The 16,276-nt window shown below is 61.4% G+C and overlaps 2 protein-coding genes across 4 annotated transcripts; one reads left to right on the top strand and one right to left on the bottom strand.

The window, feature by feature from the left end:
• Window positions 1-7,991, bottom strand: MPST (mercaptopyruvate sulfurtransferase). Of its 2 annotated transcripts, none has more exons than XM_028532721.2 (3): window positions 7,965-7,991; window positions 3,832-4,456; window positions 1-614 (listed from the first exon to the last, which is right to left on the bottom strand). In XM_028532721.2, the coding sequence occupies exons 2-3, from the start codon at window positions 4,424-4,426 to the stop codon at window positions 316-318; spliced, it is 894 nt and encodes a 297-aa protein (XP_028388522.1). In that variant the 5' UTR covers window positions 4,427-4,456; window positions 7,965-7,991; the 3' UTR covers window positions 1-315. The 2 variants fall into 2 exon arrangements, with proteins under 2 accessions (XP_028388522.1, XP_028388523.1); XM_028532722.2 differs by having other exon boundaries at window positions 7,869-7,975.
• A 109-nt stretch (window positions 7,992-8,100) lies between these two features.
• TST (thiosulfate sulfurtransferase) lies at window positions 8,101-15,861 on the top strand. Of its 2 annotated transcripts, none has more exons than XM_036019580.1 (3): window positions 8,101-8,202; window positions 9,000-9,615; window positions 15,396-15,861. In XM_036019580.1, exons 1-3 carry the CDS (start codon window positions 8,170-8,172, stop codon window positions 15,692-15,694), a joined length of 948 nt encoding a protein of 315 aa, XP_035875473.1. In that variant the 5' UTR covers window positions 8,101-8,169; the 3' UTR covers window positions 15,695-15,861. The 2 variants fall into 2 exon arrangements, with proteins under 2 accessions (XP_035875473.1, XP_028388205.1); XM_028532404.2 differs by lacking the exon at window positions 8,101-8,202 and adding an exon at window positions 8,210-8,335.
• The last annotated feature ends 415 nt before the right edge of the window (window positions 15,862-16,276 follow it).

Below are 16,276 nucleotides of genomic sequence, written 5' to 3'. Positions count from 1 at the left end.
TCAGTGGCACCTAGCACTCGGCTGTTTTATTTTCAAATGTAAAACGGAAGGCAGGTGGGGCCCAGCTCGGCACCACGTGGGTGGCTCCCCCCCCACCCCACCCCCCGTTCCCCAGCCCACTGCCACCTTGTCTTCCGCCCCCACTGGGAGCCCACAAGTCAGAAGGAACTCCCGGCCTCCGGGATGTCACCCCATGTGCCACCTGGGTTGGAGGAGGAAACGTTCTTCCTGGGACAGCAGTGTCCGAACAACCAGGTAGGGCGCAGATGGCCGCTGGGCGTCAGCGGAGCTTCCCGGGCCACGTCCGGCCCGGCCTCAGCGGGTCTTCCCCCGGCCCTCGGAGATGACCTCCTCGGGCTGGGCCCGCATGTACCACTCCATCCAGGCGCCATCGTAGATGGCCACGTCAGGCTTCCCACAGAGGTAGGCCCCCAGGGCCACGTGGCAGGCCGTGACGCCGGAGCCGCAGGTGGCCACCAGTGGCCGGGCCAGGTCCACCTTCTTGTCCTGGAACAGGCGGCGGATCTCCTCGGGGCTCTTCTCCAGGCCCTCGGCGGTCAGGAAGTCCGTGAAGGGGATGTTCACCGTGCCGGGGATGTGGCCAGGTTCAATGCCTGCGGCGGGAGGGCGGGAGGAGGGAACAGACACAAGGGTGGTATGAGCGGACCCCCGAGGTGCTGAGAGCCTCCCCCGAGTCCAGGGCACCACACCCTCTGTGTGCGCCGTCTCCCGCGGTCCCCGCTGCTGGAGGCCCAGGCGCGGCGTACTCCCGTTTCACAGACGGAGGTGCTGAGTTCAGTCCCGCCCGGGGGCCTGTCTCCAGCAAATGGCGGGCTGGAATCTGAACCCAGGACTCTGGGCCCCCCAGAGCCACATGGGGCCCCGGTTTCCTGATGACGAGGTGTCCCGGGGCAACCGAGGTAAACGAGACCCCTGCCTCGCTGGGACGGGTTGGCACGCGCGGTCAAGGAGTTTCGGTCTGGCAGCGCAGACGGCCATAACTGAATATTACAAGGACGGTGAGGCTCCCAGAGGCCCTGCTGCGCAGGGCACGTCCCAGGTGACAACAGCTGACATTCCTGAGCGCTCACTTTGGGCTGGGCACTGCTCTCAGCCCCTCGGCTGCAGTTTCTGCTTTCATCCTCCCAAACGCCGTGGGAAGGAAATCCCACCCTTCCCTTTGTACAGGTGAGGGGGCCGGGGCGCCCAGACTCCCCTGCCCGAGTCAGTGCAGGCCGACAGGCCCGGGGGGCCGGTGCGCTACCCATTGGGCAGCACTGCCGGGGAGGGGTGGTGTCTGAGAAGGCCCTCGAGGGTGACTAGGATTCAGCCTCATAGAGGGGTCTGGGCCATGGGGGCTGACAGCATCCCAGGCAAAAGGGGCTTCTGGGGGACAGGGAATAGCATGGTGCTTAGAGGGGTTAAAGGTCATTGTGGCCAAAGCCCAGACAGTGGGTAGGCTGAGGCCCAAGGGGAAACTGAGGCACGTGGGACCACCTTCGCAGGCCTGGATTAAGGCTTAGAGCTCTGACATGACCGAGAGAGCAAGCCAGACCTCCGTTTCCCAAAGGTTATTTGGGCTGCAGCGGGGAGAGCCTGGGCGAGGCTGGAGAGCCACTCATTTAGAGGGCGGTCCCTTCGCCCGCACCTGCAAAAGCTCCTGGGGCTCCGAGCACGCGTTTCGCTTCCACCGCCGGTTATTTCGTCCTCTCCGCCCCCTCCTCTCGGGCCTGTGTCGCTCACATTCCCACGTTCACAGCAAGGGCTGATATTTGCAACAAAATAAACCCCGACAGCCGCCTGGCCACTAAGGGTGGCTTCTGCCTCAGTGTCCCCCCTGCAGCGGGGTGACGCTCCCCCAGGGAGCTGCTGACCCACGTCACCATCTCTCCTGGGGACTTCGTGCACAGCCAGCACCCGAGTCCATGGTGAGGCTGGAACGTGTCACGCAATTCCACTCAACAGAGGCAGAAAGCGGGGCCCGTCGGAGACGTTACCGAGAGACTAGCCCGGAGCCAAGATACAGAACAAGCCCTCGGCCCAGGCTGGCTCCTGCCAGAGGGGGAGCTGTCCCCACGCCTTCAGCCCCAGCAAGCAAAGCAGGCTCCCCTCACCTTGCCGGAACTGTGTGGCCGATCACAGGTGCACTTGGCCAGGCCCCGGGCCGGGGGGTGCGGGTGATGCGAACAGTGATTCCTGCCCTGGTCCAGGCTGAGCCTCAACACACATTCGCTCTGTGCAACGTGACGGCACACCTGCTGGGTGCCATCTCCTTGCCGCCCGTTTCCCGGAGCAGCAGGCGCGGCGGAGGGAGGCATGACCACCAGAGAGGCACACGCTCGCTATGTCACTGCCCATTTCCTGTGTGCGTGCATGTGTGCACGCCACGTGTGCCCACACGGAGCAGACTGCCTTATACACCTGCTGCCATGTGACATCTGAGGCTGGCCACGTCCTTTAAGTTCCGTGCTCTGCTGCCACCTTACACATGCAGAAGCCACAATTCAGAGATTAGGTGACCTGCCGGCCAGGGGTCACGCCGCCAGTGTGGTCCGGGGCAGGGCTCTGCACCCAGGTCTGGTTCTGGCTCACGGTCCTACGTTCTCCACTCCCCGTCGCCACCCCTCCACTCCCTGGGGGCTGAACCAAAGGAGCCAAAGGGGTCAGGGTGGCATCCTCTGTGAAGCTGAAATGCACGACATCGCTACCTGTGTAGGTTTAAAAATGGTTGGGTGCCAGCAGGGTTCACATGGTTTGACCAAATATCAACCCCGCTCCGCAGGTTCCGTGCGGCAGGGACCTTTTGAATTTGCCAAACCTCTCTGAGGCACCCACGGACTCTGTGCCAGCCCCTGGGTGAGCTTCGGGGTGCACTGGGAACAAGGACAACCTTGCCTTCGGGCCACCCAAAACAGAGCCAGGATGGGGTGAGTCCAAGCGGCTCTGCCAGCACACAGAAGCTCCAACCTTGATTCGGGGGCCCGGGGGTGCCATTCAGGGAGAGCTTCCCGGAGGAAGTGGCAAGTGCCTGACCCCCTCCGTGCAGCAGGCGCAGGAGAAGTGGCTGGGGAACCACCGGCTGCCCGCTGACACTACATGTACGGCCTCCGGGAGCTCAGCTCCTGGCCCGGCCGCTTCCTGACACCTATAGCAATGTTGCCGCTCTGAGCTCCCATTTCCTCCTCTTCTCTGCGGGGACAGCAGACCCCTTGAGGGATGATTAAGAAGCTCACACCAAGTGGCCGCTGACTGGCCCGCCTTGTGGAGACCCCTCCCTGACACATTCGGGGCTTCCCTGCGGGCTTCTTGCCCTGAGAATCGAGCCCCACCCAGAAGGCCCTGCCTCACCCCCAGGCAGCAGCCCCCTCTGTTCAGTTTCTGCCCCAACCGGGGGCAGCCACCTCTATTTAGTGCTCCCCCACCCCCCATCCCTCTGCCAGCCTTGGCCCCTCTGAGGGATTTCCCTGTCCTCCCAGGCCCTGCCTCCTCCTCTCCCCCGACTCCATCATCCTAGGGGACCGAGTACACCGCATCAGCCCCCTCCCTTTGGAGCTTCTCCCACACTGGGCTTGCCCGCCACCCCTCCAATTCTGCAGTGACCCCTACGCCCATAGTATTGGGCTGAAGCCTTTTGGGTTCTCACACATATACGGGGCACCCTGGGCTCCCAATGAATTTTGGGTAGTCATTGCCCCAAGTGTGGGGGGCGCAAGTATTATTGCCCCACTTGAGGAATACTGCATGTTGTGTCCTTTCAAAGCGAGGACAGTGCCCGGGGTGTGCCTGACTGCGGCCCCAGGGCCCCTCCCAGCCCTCTGGCCAGTCTGTTACCGTCTCGGGGCTCAGGCTCCGTGCCCCGGAACCGGCCGGCGGCGCGGGCGTCCACCACCTGGAAGCGCCGGGACTCGATGTTCTCCTTGACGTCCTCGTATGTCTTGACAAAGGTGGGGTCCAGCGTGGCTCGGAACTGGGTGGGCACTGCGTGGCTCTTGCCAGAGCTCAGCGGGAGGCCCTGGCGCAGCCAGTTGCGGAAGCCGCCGTCGAGCAAGGACACGGTGTGGTGGCCGAAGACGCGGAACATCCACCAGACGCGTGGCGCAGCGTAGAGGCCCTGGTCGCTGGCGTCGTAAACCACAACGTGGGTGGTGGCGCCCACGCCCAGGTTGCCCACGTACTCCGCGAAGTGCGCCGCGCTGGGCATCATGTGGTCGTAGGGCGACGTGCGGTCGCTGCATTGGTCGATGTCGAAAAAGGAGGCGCCCGGGATGTGCCGCTCCTCGAACTCCTGGCGCCCGTCGCGGCCCAGCTTCGGCAGATACCAGGAGGCGTCCAGCAGCTGGAGGGGCTGCCCGGCGCGCGGGGCCCGCAATGCCTCCGCCACCCACTGCGCAGACACGAGCGCGCGGAAGAGCTGCTGTGAGGGCATGGCGGCGGCGGCGGCACTGGGGCGGCAGGCCTGGGAGACAGGGAAGAGGTCAGGAGGGAATCTAGGAAGAGGCCCGTGCGGGGGCAGGAACGCCCCTTGTCCCTGAGGCTGGGGTTGGGGCAAAGCTGACAGGGGAGGTGTGTGTGTTGGGGGCGGAGGGCAGAGTCCAGAGAACGCAGAAAATCAGAGGTGGTGAACAGAGGTGCAGACTTGGGTCACTCAGTTCTCTCTCCCCTCCCCCGCCAGGATTTATACCCAGCACAGTGACCAAATGACCATGACCCCTTGAGGGGGCCAGGAGGGCCCCTCACTGCTGCTTGTGGCAGTGGCGGGTGCAGGTTCGTAGGGGAGAAGGAAGGGGCAGGAAGGGAGAGGACCCAAGCAGTGGAACCCCCTGCTGGCACTTTAAAGCAAGCAGGGGCAAAAACCTTTTCCCTTCCCAAAATCCCTAGAGGCACCCGGTGCACTAGCCAACCAGGGAGGGTCCCTGGTGGAACTCATTCAACAAACACCTACGTAAGCGGCCTGATAGGAAGAGTAGCTGGGATTCGCTGGGTCCCTGCTATGTGCACCATTTAAGCCTCGCCACGCCCTAGAACTCGGCAGGGCCTGGAGCAGGCTCCAGTGAGGTCCTGGAGGTTTGACGTTATTCTCATTGTTCCACAGAGGGGCCAGAGGCTCAAGGAAGTGCACTAACTTGACCCAGGCCATAGCTGAGAAGTGGAGACACCAGACCGCACACTAGGTGGTGCAGCACCAGAATCCAGGCCTCCCTAGCAGGCCCCGACCAGGCTCCAGGAGTCCAGCAAGGTCAGATCTTGCCCCGAGAGCCTGAGCTTTCTCTCTGCAACTTTTGCTGCAGCAGCAACAGCGACTCAGCGCCTCCCCCCCGGCCCCCCCACCCCGGCCCCGTCCACTTCCCTGAGCAGGGCCCATCAGCCCAGAGTGCAGCAGCCCACCTGCCCACTGCCAGGCCAGCCCACAGCCTCCCAAAGCCAAGAAGCCCCCTAATGCACTGAGTCCCTGTGCCGGCAGCCCACAAATTAGAGAAAGGCCCCCCTTCTTCAAGGTGGAGGCAGAGCCTCTAGGTCAAGCCCCCCAGCTGCACAGCCCCTGGGCAGGGCACGACCTGTGCCTCCGCACCGGGATACGGAGTCCCACCGTGGAGGGGAAGAGGGTGGGTCGGTAGAGAACAAGAGTTTGGAGGAGGGCCCTTTGGGCCGGGCTACATTCTACGGGCTGAGAAGGTCACGGGCAGCCTCAGGATTTGAAGCCAGGCTTCCACGTGCAAGGCTGGATGGACTTTTTACCCCGCCCTAGGCCACCCTTGACCAGGGCCCAGCCCCACGCACAGTCTCCCTGCAGGCCGACTTCCAGGAACCGCCTTGCCCCCGGGGCCAGGCCGGGTGCTGGACACTGAGAAACTCCTGCCACAGGCCTGCTTGAGAAATAATATATTAAGGAAAGGCTGGGGTTCCGTGGGAGCCCAGCGGGGGGCCACGGGCTCGGCCTGGGGTGGGAAGGCTTCCTGGAGGAGGGGGAAACCCACACTGATTTGACCTTTTCAAGGGCCCAGGAAGCTTGGCCTCCAGGATGAGGAGGCTGCCAAGGGGGCCTTGGCTAAAGGGCCATCCCAGAATCTGTGGGTGACACCACAGCTGGGGGGTATTGAGGGGGTGCTGCGGGCCCCCTCTTGAGACCTCAGTTGTGAACCAAAGCAGCCTCTGCCCCCCACTATTCTTGGGGCTCTTTGATTTTTTTTCCCCCTTAAGGATACATTCAGAATGAAAAGAATTCAGTACAGATTTCACTCTGCAGCTTAACCATTCACGGGAGGGTGGGCATGGTGGGCTCCCCGGCCCAGTTCCTTTTTTGTTTTTCCTAATCCTTAACTCTCAGGACTTTTTTCTTTGCTGTTTTAGAGCGAAAGGGAGAGAAACATAGAAGGAAGAGAGACATCGACTGATCGCCTCCTACACGCACCGGGACTGCAGAGCGGAGGTGCCGGACCGCGCCGGACCTGGGATGGAGCCGCAGCCTAGGTCAGTGCCCTGACCACAAATCAAACCCACGACCTTTCAGGTACAGGACGCCACGCCAACTGAGCCACGCCAGCCAGGGCCGTTCCCATTTCTTACAATAGGGACTGTCCGAGAAGACTGAGTAATGAACGCAGAGAGCACGGTGGGGCCCTGTATTGGACAGGCGTCAATAATCACTCCAGACAGCTTCCTACGAACCCCATTATTCCTTCAAAGCTACTTTCATCGGTGGCCTCTGACAGGACAGCTGCACACCTAGCATCGAAGAGACTGGGAGGGAGTGTCCGGGAGAGCCAGCAGTGTGCCACTGAGAGGCGTGGCTGGGGGTGGGGGGCGGTGGTCACGTCCCTGTGCGCTTGGCAGGCCTGGACCAGTGTGGTGGGGCGGAGCTCTGGGAGGGAAGGACTGCAGGACACACTGAACAGCCCCAGGCCCATCTCAGGAGGGTCGACAGCCCCGCTCAGGGACGGGCGAGCCCCAGGCCGCCATCCGGGTGGGCCCCGGAAGGGCAGGGTTCCGATCAGCCTTGACCTTCCCGGAACCCCCTCTGCCCCCACTGCAAAGCACGGAGTTCAGAGGCTTCCCTGGATACATGCTTCTCAAAGTACGCCAGAACTGAATTCCTTCAGAATAAACCAAAAAGGTAAAGGGGACGAGAGAGCATCCCGGGCACACGGGACAGTGCGTGCAAAAACAGGGCAGGGCTGTGTGGTCCTGCCCGCTGTGCGAGTTCCAGGCACTGGTTGTTACACACAGCCACCATTGTGGAAAATTAGAGTATGTCAACTAACAATTAAATGAAAAAACAAAGGCAACTATTTTTAAAGGTACAAGGCCTCAAGACTGGCAAGGTAAACAGGCAGCTGGTGCCCAGTGGGCTTCAGAGCTGACTTCAAAAACACGGGGTGCCCCCGGGGCCAACAGCCCCACTTCTCTCTCTGGCCTCTGTCTTTACATAAGCTGCTGGCCTTCGCAGCAGGTGGTTGTGGGAACTAAGCAGCAGCCCTGGGAGAAAAGTGCCTCACTACGCAGGCGCAGACACAAGTTAGTAGTTTCATTTCACTCCAGCAAGTTCTCCTCCTGCCACCTCTGGGTCAGCTGGACTCTCCCTAGCCTATTAGGCTTTATAGTCCCTCCTGCGTCCCCCCTGTTGTTTCTGGTGGCACCAGGTGTCCCCCTCCCCCACCTACGGCTCCCCACTCGCCACTCACTCCGACTCCACCCTGCAGGGTGTCCCGAGCTGCTGCGGACGGCCAGGCTTAGGGCAAACCCAAGGGCGCGCCTTCCGTCCAAGACTGCAGCCACTTCCTCCCCTCTGGCCCTGCAGGGGGCTCCGTGCCGTGCACCCCAACGATCGGGCCTCCCCCTAAAGCAATCAAACGGGATGCCTGAGCAGTTACCCCGGTTTCCGGCTCTCGGACTCCGAGCTCTGCCATAGGACCGGCCACAAGGTTCCCCCTCCCCGCACCCGCAAGTCCCCTCCTCTCGCCACCAACCTGCGGCCGAAGGGAGGAGACTCCGACACAGCCCCCTGCTACGGCCACTCAGAGCCTCTGTTGCTCGCGCCTTCCATTGGCCGGGTCTGGGGGGCGCCTGCGCCGCCGAGTTTCACTCCGCGCTGCTCCAGTGCCACCCGACGCCCCCCTCGCGGGTCTCCGGGGATTTAAGAGATACAATGTGCAGTGTGGCGGTCCGGGACGGATGCGGCTGGACGGCGGGCAGAGCAGGGCCGAGGCGAGTGGCTCGCTTTCCCCCCCGTAGGCGGCGGTGCGATGGTTCAGGCTGGCTGGGGAGTATTGGCCTTGGGTTTTGAATCGCTGACTTCTCCAGCCAGCAGGGGCGGGAGCCGAGGCTGCGGCGAGGGCGAGTAAGTGCATCGGGGTGGAGGCGGCAACCAGCGCCTGGGCAGCGCTCGAGATTGTGCCACCGGTCGGGCCACCTGCAGGGACCCCGTGGGGAGGGCGTGTGCGATGCTTCAGGAACCCTTGACCCAGCTGGGGCAGAGGGCACCGGATTGGGGCTAGACTGGGGAATACGGGGGGTTGGCGAGCCCCAGCTGCCAAGAAACCCCAGGAAGGTTTGCAAAACTAGAGGCGTGAGGGCAGGGGTGGCGGAGGCGGGGTGGGGGGTGTGGGGCCGGGTGTGGGACCTCAGCGAACCCTCCCCCACGCGCTCACTCTCCTACCCTCCCAGGAAAGAGGGCTCTAAGCCCAAGATGCAGTCTACCCCCATCCTGGGCATCTTTTCTGGCAGGGTTCCTGGGGCAAGGACTGCAGCTTCTAGGGCTAGCTCCCTCCCTGTAGACCTCAGAAGCTCTTTTGACGCCCTCTTTTGTGCGGCGGACCCAGAAAAGGGCGGAGAACTTTTCCTTAGGGAATCCGAGCTCCGCGCTGCACACCACTGGGTTGCGGCAAACACGCCCTCCTGGTGGGTTGGGTGGGGGGGAAAAAAGCTCCGCCCAGGCCCCACCACGCCGAACACGCAGTCCCCATACTCATACTCGTCTCTTTCCCGGTTCTCACCCGCGCCAGGTGAAGCGCAGAGCTGAAACCATGGTTCAACAGGTGCTCTACCGGGCGCTGGTCTCCACCAAGTGGCTGGCAGAGTCGGTCCGGGCTGGGCAGCTGGGGCCTGGCCTGCGGGTACTGGACGGATCCTGGTACCCACCGGGCACCCGGGAAGCGCGCAAGGAGTACCTGGAGCGCCACGTGCCTGGCGCCTCCTTCTTCGATATCGAGGAGTGCAAGGACAAGTCCTCGCCCTACGAGGTGATGCTGCCCAGCGAGGCGGGCTTCGCAGACTACGTGGGCCGCCTGGGCATCAGCAACAGCACCCACGTGGTGGTGTACGACGGCGACGACCTGGGCAGCTTCTATGCGCCTCGGGTCTGGTGGATGTTCCGCGTGTTCGGCCACCGCATGGTGTCGGTGCTCAATGGCGGCTTCCGGAACTGGCTGAAGGAGGGCCACCCCGTGACGTCCGAGCCCTCTCGGCCAGAGCCGGCAGTCTTCAAAGCCACACTTGACCGCTCTCTGCTCAAGACCTATGAGCAGGTGCTGGAGAACCTTGAGTCTAAGAGGTTCCAGCTGGTGGATTCACGGTCCCAAGGGCGGTACCTGGGCACCGAGCCTGAGCCAGATGCCGTAGGTAGGTATCCCAGTGGGTGGGGTGCTCCCTGGTGGGCAATGCCCAACGGAAGGATGGGGAGTAAGGCTGTCTTCAGGTTTCGTCCTCAGGACCCCTACGTGGGCCTCAGTTTTTCCATCTGTAAAATGAGAGGATAGAGCCAAGCCTAAAGGCTTTTCAGCCCTGGTGCAGGAGGACCTCCATAAGTGGTCCCATAGTCGTCAGCTGACTGGCGACCTAGCAACCGCCTGGGGTGGTGTCATACCTGAGGTGACCGGTGACCCACACCCACACCCAGGCACTAGCTCCCCACACGCCCAGGGGTGTGTCTCTGAGGCGACCCATGAGTCACTCCTTGTACAGAAGCACCTCAGGGACACCTAGCTTCTGGGCCCCTCTGTTCCCTAGAAACCCTTATAGACCTCAGCAGGCCCCGCCCGAGCTCTCCCGGGTCCCCCAAACAGCCGCAGCCTGTCTGCGGAGCTGCAGTGGTGCCTGCGCTCTGGTGCTGAGCACTCAACGTTGCATCGTCTCATCCAGGAAACTTAGTGTCCCCGTGTTAGAGGGGAGGACGCTGAGGTGCCAGAGTACTAGGAACTTCGCTCGTTGAGCGGCAGAGTCGAGAGGTGAACCCATGCTGCTCGGCGTCTACCCGGTGATATGAGCCAGGACGCAAGGCCGTGTTGCCCACCCCACCCTGCAGGGCCAGGAGGAAGCTCCCCACCCCCACCCCGGCATCCTCAGGGAGGTGGCACATGGCTTGTCCCTCTCCTGCGGAGGGTTCTCCGCCGCTGGGTGTGGGCATAGACTCAGGAGAGGACGTGCAGAGACCTAGAGCCTCCTCCCAGACCTTGGGGGGTCTTGTCACCTCTCCTGCCAGGTGGGGCACCTCAGCGCCCTTGGGGCCGCTCGTGGGCCAGGTCAGCCTGTCCCCAGTCAGGGCGTCTCTGCGGAGTCTCACTCCCGTGCAACATTTTGCCTCACTTGCTGAAAAATATCTCTTCCTGTTTGTGTCTCCGAGGAAGAGGACTGTCAAAGCCGTTCTCAACACTGTGAGCTGGAGGCCCTGAGAGGTCACCTCGCGGGACAAAAGGGACGCTGAGGCACACAGAGGAAGGGGGGGCACAAGGCTGGTTAGTGGTCGAGGCAGGAGGATGCAGGGCTCTGCCAACCCCACTGTGGTTCTTTCCCAGGCTGTATCCCCCTCCCCCCAACCCCCACCCCAGCCCCGCTGGCTCTCTGAAGGTCCCGAGCTGAAGAGTCAAACTTGTTTGGCACCCCCCAGGGCCTCCTGGCTCGGAGCTCCTGCAGCCCCTGCTGGTCTTGGTTCAAGACTCCTCTCTCCTTAGGCCTGAAGCTCCGCTGGCGGAGGAATGTGGAACTGTTCCCCTCGCTGCTGTCCAGCGTGTCCCGGCGCACCCGAGAATAAGTGCAGGGAGACTCCAGAGACCCCAGACCCAGTCTCCTCACTCCCATTTGATTCTATTTGATTTTGATTTCTTAAAGATTTTATTTATTTTTAGAGAAGAGGGAAGGGAGAGAGAAGGAGAGGGAGAGGGAGAGAAACATCACACGCACCAACTGGGGACCTGGCCTGCAACCCAGGCATGTGCCTTGACTGGGAATCGAACTGGTGACCCTTTGATTCACAGGATGGTCCTCAGTTCGCTGAGCCACACCAGCTAGGGCTCCTCGCTCCCATTTTAGAGATGCAGAGCCTGAGGCTTAGAGAGGGGAAGCAGGCAATGGCTCCTGGAGGCCTGGCATTTTCAAGCACCCCCACCCACCTCCATCCTGTGACCCTACTCCCACCCCCGCCCCCTCAGTTCCCCTCTGAAGCCCTGGGAGCATGGGTCCTAGTTGAGGTCAGCCCCTCCTGTGTGGTGGGACCTCGATCCAATGGCTCAGCCTCTGGGTTCCTTCATTATAAAACCAGAAGAGTAATGTCAGCCCTACCCACCAGGGGGCGTATTCACTTAAATGCAGCAGTGGCTGGAGGGTTTTATGAGAAGGGCAAGAAACTGGGCAAAGGCCAGGGCCGTCTAGGAAGGCATGGAGGATGTGGCATGTCCTCATTTTCTAAGAGGCTTTTGCTGGCCTTCCATGCAAGACATTCTGGGGACACAAAGGCACATGAGGCTCTGCCAAATTCCTGGTCACCCACCTGGGGTGAGATCAGGGAGGCAGCCCGTGGGTTGGGCTGGTGTGGCGCTTACGGTGGCCCTGAGCAAGTCCCCTTCACCCCTGAATCCTTACAGGAGCTGGGGGAAGGGAGGAAACCGAGGTGGGGATTGATCCAGCTCAGCGTCTGTATAAACCTCTTCTCTCTGCACCCCCGTGGCCTGTCGGGGGAGGGGGGAGGCTGAAGAGGGAGGGTATTGATCCCCAATGAACGTTCAATTTGCAGAACCCTTTCAATATTCTGGACGCTGACAGCAGCCCTGCGCGGGGAGGCAGGTGGGGTTGAGAATGGGCCCCACTTTGCAGGTGGGGAAAGGGGGCAGGACTTCCCTAACAAGGCAGAATGGCCGGGCCTTGACCCCAGTGGGCAGGCATCAAAGTGGGGCTGTTTCCCAAGACTGCTGCGTGTGAGCAAACACAGTGCCTGAGGGGAAGGGCCCGGCTCTGTGGGGTCGCTCTGGGGTCATGGGGCCCCTCTGCCTCTGCCTCTCCCTTGAAGGCCTGGGGGCTGGGGTCCTAGGGTGTTGGGAGGGTGCCAAGATGCCTCCCAGTGGCCAGGGTTGGGGGCTAACCACTGGGGCCATGGGCACTGAATTCTCTAGTGTGTTGGGGAAGAAAGAACCACACAGGTTTTCCTGGCTTTGAAGAGCTGCACCTGTCAGTAGCCTTGCAGGCTGGACTGGCATCTTCTTGGCCCAAGCTGGAGCACAAAGCCCCAGACGTCCGAGCAGATAAGGAGAACCAGGGGTTGTCTCCTCCACTCCCCTCCTCGGCCCCCTTGTCCAGGAAGGTTCAGGGTGGGAAACACTGCAGGCTCTGGGGCTGGCAGAGCTCACTGCACTTCACACACCTGTGCTGTGTGTCCCGGGGTGCATTTCTCCCCCTCTCTGCATCTGGGCTCCCTAACCTTAAGGCCGGTTCTTGAGGCAACCCCGTGCTTTTGGGCCTGATGCCAGAGATTATTATGAGCATAATGGTGTGCTTGCTGAGGAGGAGGGGGCGGGAGCCGAGCCTGCAGCTGGCGCTGGAGTCTGAAGGGGCGCGGAGGAGCCTCCTGGCTCCAGCTGGCTGTTCTCCAGCGCGCTTGGGCCAGTTTCATTCCCCCTGCACCCTCCCCTACCCAGGCAGGCTGTGCCTGCTCCTTTAAATGCCTCATCCAGGCCCGGTCCCTGACAGCAAAGATGACCGGACCAGGGCTGGCCGGGGGTGGGGGAGGCTGGGGGTCTGCAGAAACCCCCTGACTGCTTCACTCTGAAGAGGTGCCTTTCATGCAATCAGAGGAAAACAATGCAGCCGTTTCACCGGGGATGGGGGAAGGAAAAACGGCATCCATTACTCAACACACGCGTGCGCTTTGACACACACCACATCCGGCCCAGCGTGTGGACGGGGACGTTTTATCTTCAGGTTTCTAGGCAGAGAACACCCTCGGAGCCAACAGAGGAATGAACGGCTCCTCACTGGCAGGGTCCGCACACGCTGAATCTAGATTACAGTTTCCAGGCAGAAAGGTGCAATCGCATAGGAAGAAGTGGCTATAATTTTATAAGTTGGACATCTCTTCAATCAAAGAACTCTTGCGTCACGCCAGCACATCCCAGAACCCTTTCTGACCCTGGGTGGGAGGAATGGGATGTCCCTCCTGTGGGCCCGGGGCCGTCAGGGGCTTTTGCTGGCAGCAGCTAACTCTCCCCTCGAGCCTGCGAGGGAGGCGGCTTATCTCCCCGCTGCACAGTGGGGGCCTGCCTGGCTGCATGCCACCCCAGGGTGCCCTGGTGGCTCTGGTCAGGTCCTCTCCTGATGCGGACGCTGGCTCGTGGGGTCCACCACGCTGTGGGTGAGGGAGAGACATTCACACGGACTACCGAGTCCTATGGAGGGAAAGGGCGAGCATGGCTCTTCTCTCAAGGGGAGCAGAAGCCTTGGCCCTTGCCGTGACCGGCCTTTATTTCTATTCTCAGCACATTGCATGATGGTCCTCATTTACTATGCACAGGGTGGCTTTCGGTGGTTCACAACAAAGGAGCCAATGCGGCTAATCACATCACAGAAGAAGGATATTTGCAAATGCAAAGGGAAAAGTAGTCAAACCTGTTACATGCATCCTTAGAAGGTTTAGCATGGATTTTAGGAAGTTGCAGTAAGCACTTGCTGTCTCAATTCAGGGTGAGGGAGTTTTTGCAAAAGCAAGTCTCAAAGCAGCCTAGGTACAACGCAGGCCTGATTCCCCACGGGAGAACCTATCCATGGGCAGCGGACCTTGCTTTCCACTGGGAGCTGGGCCCACGCCACGCAGAATGGTCTCCTGCACTCCCCCCACTGCCGCCCGCCCTGTCTTGTTCCTGCCATAGCAGCTGGAAGAGACGCTCCAGCGTGTCGCAGGCCCCACTCCCAGTGCCCCATCTGCCAGGGTATGGGGTGCGTGAGGAAGGGGGGAATGACCTGGGCGTGCTGGGGGCTAGACCAAGGCCTTGGCCCTGCGGGGACACCAGCCCTGGCTGTGGCCCCAGTCTGCATTGCCTAGCTTGCTGGCTTTTCTAAGGCCAGATATGGCAGACTCACTGGGTACAGAGGTGGTTCTGGAATGGGCCCCAAAGCCAGCCTAGACCCCCATTCTGCTTCCATCCACGCCTCTCAGTGTTGCTAGGAGAAGCCCGAAGAGACAGACCACACGGCTCCCAGAGTCACTCCCCCCCCCCCCCCACGGTGGGTGGTGAAGCCGTGGGAGTGACAGCATCTGTGGGGGGCGGGCCAGCCTCTGTAGTCAGTGCCTCACTCCTCACGGTAGCCCTGACGCACATGGCCGCCCTCACTCCCACTCACCCTCGGGCAGGCTGAGGCTCAGGGAGGTGATGTGGCTTGCTTAAGATCACCCTGCTGGTAAGTGGCAGAGCTGGGATTTGAACTTCTGTCTAACACGAGGCCATATGCTCCTTCCATGGCTGTGTGCTTACCAGGAAACCCCGGTGACTTCATGTGACCCTGGGTCTGTCTTGACCTCTCCGTGTGTGGCCGTAGGAAAGCTGTTTTATTTTGTCAGCTTCAGGGTATCCATCTGTAAAATGGAGTCCCGTTAATATTAATGAATCGCGTGAGTGTCTGTTTAACATCCGTCTTCCTTGCCGGGCCGTCCTTGCAGACAGCGGCTGGGGCCCTCCGTCCCACCTCTGTGTTCTCAGCAACCGACACAGCACGTAGCATTCACATTAATCGTGTCATTTGCTCTTCTCAGCAACCCTATTCTCATAGGGGCCTGCACCACCGAGCCCATTTTACAGATGAGAAAACCGAGGCCCAGAGAAGCGATGTGATTTGCCCAAGGTAAAGGTTAGTAAATGGTAGGGCTGAGACTCGAACCCCCGTCCTCTCAGGTGGGTGTGCTTTTGGATATTACCCTGTCAAGGCAGGTCTGGGAGGGGAGGGCCCTTGTCTCGAGTCCTGAGCATTGAATGCAGCAGGACCGGGAATGAGTTGAGCTCCGAGCAGGGCAGAGACATTGTTTTTATTTGTGCAGCTCCCCGTCCTGATGGCCTCGGCTGGTTGCGGCCCCACTCACTCTCCCCACCCCCACTCCTTGCTAACTAACCCTGTTCTCCCCTTCGTCCTCTGCCTCTGCCCAGGACTGGATTCCGGCCACATCCGAGGTTCACTCAACATGCCGTTCATGGACTTCCTGACCGAGGACGGCTTCGAGAAGAGCCCAGAAATGCTCCGAGCTATGTTCGAGGCCAAGAAGGTTGACCTCTCAAAGCCCCTCATTGCCACGTGCCGGAAGGGCGTCACCGCCTGCCACATTGCCCTGGCCGCCTACCTCTGCGGCAAGCCCGACGTGGCCATCTACGACGGCTCCTGGTTCGAGTGGTTCTACCGGGCACCCCCTGACACCATTGTGACCCAGTGGAAGGGCAAGAAAGCCTGAGCACTGCACCTCCCCTCCGCCGGCCCGTAGCCCGGCCAGTCTGGTGACTGGCGTGACCTGGGGCCGGTGCGTACCCCTTCAGCCAGGGAGACCAACAAGGTTTAGAGTCTCGGGGTAAAGCTCTTCTCCCCCCACTAACACTGGAATAAATGTGGCTTTCTCCGAGTCGCCGTGTCTGCCTGCCTCTCCCTGGCGTCCGTCCCGGCCCCGTCCTTGCCCCGTGCCCCTCGTGTTTGCATCTCCTGTGGACCCCTTAGAGCCCACCGAGGAAAGAGACCTCCAGAGCAACCGCCAGCTGGGGAAGCCACTTGATTATTTAGTGTTGGCCGAGGGAGCTGCCTGTGGTCCCATGTTGGACTGAACATGCCGAGACCTAGCCGGACAGGGGGAACCACAGCTCGCAGGGCACCGACACCAGCCCTCTGGGTGTGTGTGTTGGGGGCGGGCGTGGGGGGACAGGCAGCCTTCCCAGTGACTGGTCAGAGCCATGTCACACAACGTGCCCTGGGGCCTCAGGAGAGGTGATGTCAGGAATGGGCCAAAGGAAGGAGGCCTCCGCTTCGGCAGACCTTCCCGGCTCGG

The sequence above is a fragment of the Phyllostomus discolor genome, chromosome 2 (genome assembly GCF_004126475.2).
Source record: "Phyllostomus discolor isolate MPI-MPIP mPhyDis1 chromosome 2, mPhyDis1.pri.v3, whole genome shotgun sequence".
Classification (NCBI taxonomy): Eukaryota; Metazoa; Chordata; class Mammalia; order Chiroptera; family Phyllostomidae; genus Phyllostomus; species Phyllostomus discolor.
Note: the sequence above shows the minus strand (reverse complement) of the source record. Positions and strands in the feature narration are given on the sequence as shown.